Below are 3,868 nucleotides of genomic sequence, written 5' to 3'. Positions count from 1 at the left end.
GTAAAAGTCCGTGGGACATGGTTTAGCAAGCCAAAAGCACCAAGACTTATCAACATCATGACCACCAGAAAAGAGAAGAAGATCTCTGTGGAGAAGTTAGGAGGAAGGTAAAGAGCTTCTAGTGTGAAGTTCTCATGGCCAGGGTTTGAGAAGTTCCCTGATGGTTGTGAGACATTAACACATTTGGCCATTCCAACCCCTTGTGCCAGAGCTACCAACCCAGGCAAAAACCCACTTAATCCTTCACCAATGAAGTAGCTGGTGATGTATTTGGTCGGGAGCTGTGTCATAAAGGGCAGGAAGGTGACAGAAGATGTGCAGTCCACCAGAGACAGAAAAAATGTGATTATAAAGAATGCTGTGCTTCTCGGTTGACCCAAAAACACTGTTGTCTTATTCCAGAACACTGTCAGGAGAATGCATGCTGATATACCAATCGTCAGCACTGCATAGATCACCAGATTCTCTCGTAGTCGACCAGGACACAGCTTATGCACAAGGGTAACTAATATAGGGCCAATATTAGCCAGCTGGATGATGACCGTAAGGTACGAAGGTAAGTCCCATCTTTCTGGTAATACACTGACAATTAGTGGCAGCTCCACCCACATTCCATTAACGGCCACCCACGAACCCAGGCCAAAGGCGCAAGCCAGGAAATGGATATATAGAGACATTATAGAGATGTCCTGGTGATTTTTAGAGATGTTTTTTGAGTTTTTTGTATGGTAGAGATCTGTCTTTTTGCTTCCTGAATATATCAGTCCACCACTCCTGTGAGAAGAGCAGAAAAATAAATATTACGACAACCCTTGAGAATTATACCAAGAATAGAAAGTATCGAACAGGGGGAGGGGGATCCCAGAGGACATCACATAGATGCTTACTCTGCTACTCAAGAAGTGCCAACTAGTTCAAACTGGTCATAAATAACTAGGAGGCTGAGGCTTAGCAGGTGCATGGTTTCCAGCTCCATAGGAAGAGAAGCACAATATTCTTTATAAATATGGACCACTAAAATTTTAGCTTTTGAAGCTTTACAGGAATTTCAGGGTGTTAAATGTTTTACTCTATAACCTGTTAATATAAACCATTTCACTGTTCAGAAGGAAAGGTGGTTGGCTCAAACCTTTACAACTGTTGGAAATGAATTTCAGAGAACCAACATGACCCATATTCATAGGATTAGCCTAACAATCTGAATATAGGTCATGTAGCTTTCTGAGGGAGGGAATACTGAATTCTCTGTTCAGATGACTATTACAATCAAGCAAAGTAATGCAAAAACAGTTAAATGAAAACAAATTGTGAATGCAAATATGGAAAGGAAAAAAAAATGAAGGCAATAATAAATAATAATAAAATCAGTCCCTAATTGTTTCCCCATGTTCCCTAAGAAATAATGGATACCATTCATTTCAAAATAACAGCTTTATCATTCTCAAAAGAATATTTAGATGACATGCATTATATACAAAATATCCAGTATTTAATAACTAGTCATTTTAATGTACTACAGTAAAATATGTCATTTTCTCACAGTCTACTAAATGTTTCACTGTTGAAAAAAATTTTATAATTTAAAATTAATTTATAATTAATAAGCAAAATTCTTTTTTTAATGGATTCGGGAAAAGGGTTCAGCAAAAAATGACCCTGCTGCTGTAATTGACCTACTTTTAATATACACTTTAAAGGAAACAGCTGTCCCACTGCTCGAATCACCCAGTTATGTGGAGGCTCAATGCATCAGATCATGCAGATACAGGTCAAGAGCTTCAGTTAATGTTCACACTGAACACCAGAATGGGAATCTGATTGACTTTGACCATGGCATGTTTGTTGGTGCCAGATGGGCTGGTTTGAGTATATTAGTAACTAATGATTTTCTGGTATTTCCACACACCACAGTCTACAGAAAAACATCACCTGCTTTTCCTAAACGTCATCTGTCCAGCTTCAGTGAGTCTCTGCCCACTTTAGCCATGTTGTTGGCTGAAGGGTGTGGAATCCAATGTGATCGTCTGCTGTTGTATCTCATCCACCTGAAGGTTCCATATGTTGTGCATTCAGAAATGCTGTTCTGCTCACCATGGTTATGAAGAGTGGTTATATGAGTTTCTATAGCTCAAAACTTTCCGGACATTCCCCCAAGACATTTCTGCCTGCAGAACTGCTGTTCACTGGATTTTGAACACCTTGTCTCAACAACCATGCCACAGTCCCGGAGACCATGTTTTTTGACCCTGGATGTAAAGGTATCTGTAGAAGAATTTAGTTCCTCTGAATTACTAGCCCAAAAGTAGGTGAAAGGGCATAAGTAGCGTTTATCATTCTTACAGAGGCTAGTGGAGTTAAAGTCTCCTTTCTGTGTCCCCTGTCTCCTCATTAATTATTAACCTCATTCTGGAATAAGGGCTGGTGTGTGACGTGTCATGTTTTTTCTCCCGTCTCCAAAGAAACTAATGGGTCCCAGTAAATATGAAGACAGTGTCTAGAAATTTCCCTGACATTAACATGTCCACATTACTAAGCAACCACTTTCTGCAGTAAGGAGTTATGAGTAACACACAATGTGAAATAACTGTTCTCTAAATATGCATGTTATATTTAGGCAGTATCCTAAGTTTAGGATTAAAACCAGGACCCTGGAGCTGTGAGGCAATTATTCTACCCATTGAACCACTGAACGCTATTTATTTAGCACTCCCAAACAAGTGACAAATTTATAGCATAAAACAATAGTTCTGTTATGCCACAGCATTTTCTGCAATGGTTTTATTTAACGTTAATCTGAGTGATCACCTTTGCCCTATGATAAAGTTTTTCTATCTTGATGGGAATGGTGTCTTCCATGACGATAAGGGGCACGGAGGATCACTGTGTAGTCTGATGAACATGAACGTGATAGAAAGCGAAAGACCCAACAGAAAACATATGGGACATTTTGGTGCAACATGTCACACACACATCTCCACAAAGGACCATGTGTGGACATATCTTTTGGAGAAATGGTGTTTGACCTGCAGTACAGTTCCAGAGATATGTAGGTGCATTGAAGTTGCTCTGTTTTTCTGACACACCAAGTGACACACCTTACTTAATGTTTTTTTTCCCCTTTAATTTGCCATCCTCTGTTACTTTATGTAACACAGTAGAATATCAGCGATATCACTGATATCAAATATCAAGCAGTGTGTTAGCTAGACTAGTCATTCAGGGGACCAAAATGTTTTAAAACAACCAGGTGAGCATATATGCAGGCTATAAACATGATCTATGCTAATTCAAAAAGGGAGCTATTTCACTTGTATTACCTCCAGCAACATCATCTTACTAAAGTTAAATAGTGTTTATCTCATATGTTAAGCTTCATGGAAATGTTTTTCCTGGCAACCTGGCCAGATTCATTTGTATCAACTGGGTAACAAAAGTAAGGACATCTGAATGTAGATAAAAAAAATAAATACTGAAATTAAATGTTTGCGCTGAACCCTGTGTCGAATACAACAATATACTTGTCCTGTGCCTGTACTGATCATGTTCTTCTTTTGACTAAAACATGTATCAAATATTTTTGGCTATTAAAAATCTCAGTTAAAACCTTTATACAATTAATATTTTCACTACCCTACAATTTTCACTTCTCCAAGCTCAGTCCATAAATGTATTTATTACTCACAGTTTGAGGTAGTGGAAGGAACCAAGTCCAGAGGTCCTGTGTGAGGTCACAGTGATTAACCCTGTTCAGTTTCAACAGCAGCAAAAGTCAAGAAATACTCCAACATTCCAACACACCTTGACGACCACAACAACATAACACAACCATGTTGCCTTCACATGTTCAGTTAGGATACTGGGGCACTGT

General features: G+C 38.8%; 1 protein-coding gene across 2 annotated transcripts in view; it reads right to left on the bottom strand.

Moving 5' to 3' along the window:
- The window catches only part of slc52a3 (solute carrier family 52 member 3), a 6,062-nt gene extending 2,194 nt beyond the window's left edge, over positions 1 to 3,868 (bottom strand). The window contains exons 1-2 of one of the 2 annotated variants that reach the window (XM_058389027.1): positions 3,683 to 3,868; positions 1 to 774 (exon numbers count right to left, since the gene is read on the bottom strand). The exon at positions 1 to 774 is cut by the window's left edge and continues 339 nt beyond it. In XM_058389027.1, coding sequence (XP_058245010.1) covers positions 1 to 677 — 677 coding nt within the window. In that variant the 5' untranslated portion in view covers positions 678 to 774; positions 3,683 to 3,868. Of the gene's footprint in view, positions 775 to 1,929; positions 2,068 to 3,682 lie in introns of those variants that run through there. The other variant, XM_058389026.1, reaches the window with a different exon arrangement.

This window comes from Hemibagrus wyckioides, linkage group LG05 (genome assembly GCF_019097595.1).
Source record: "Hemibagrus wyckioides isolate EC202008001 linkage group LG05, SWU_Hwy_1.0, whole genome shotgun sequence".
Lineage (NCBI taxonomy): Eukaryota > Metazoa > Chordata > Actinopteri > Siluriformes > Bagridae > Hemibagrus > Hemibagrus wyckioides.
Note: the sequence above shows the minus strand (reverse complement) of the source record. Positions and strands in the feature narration are given on the sequence as shown.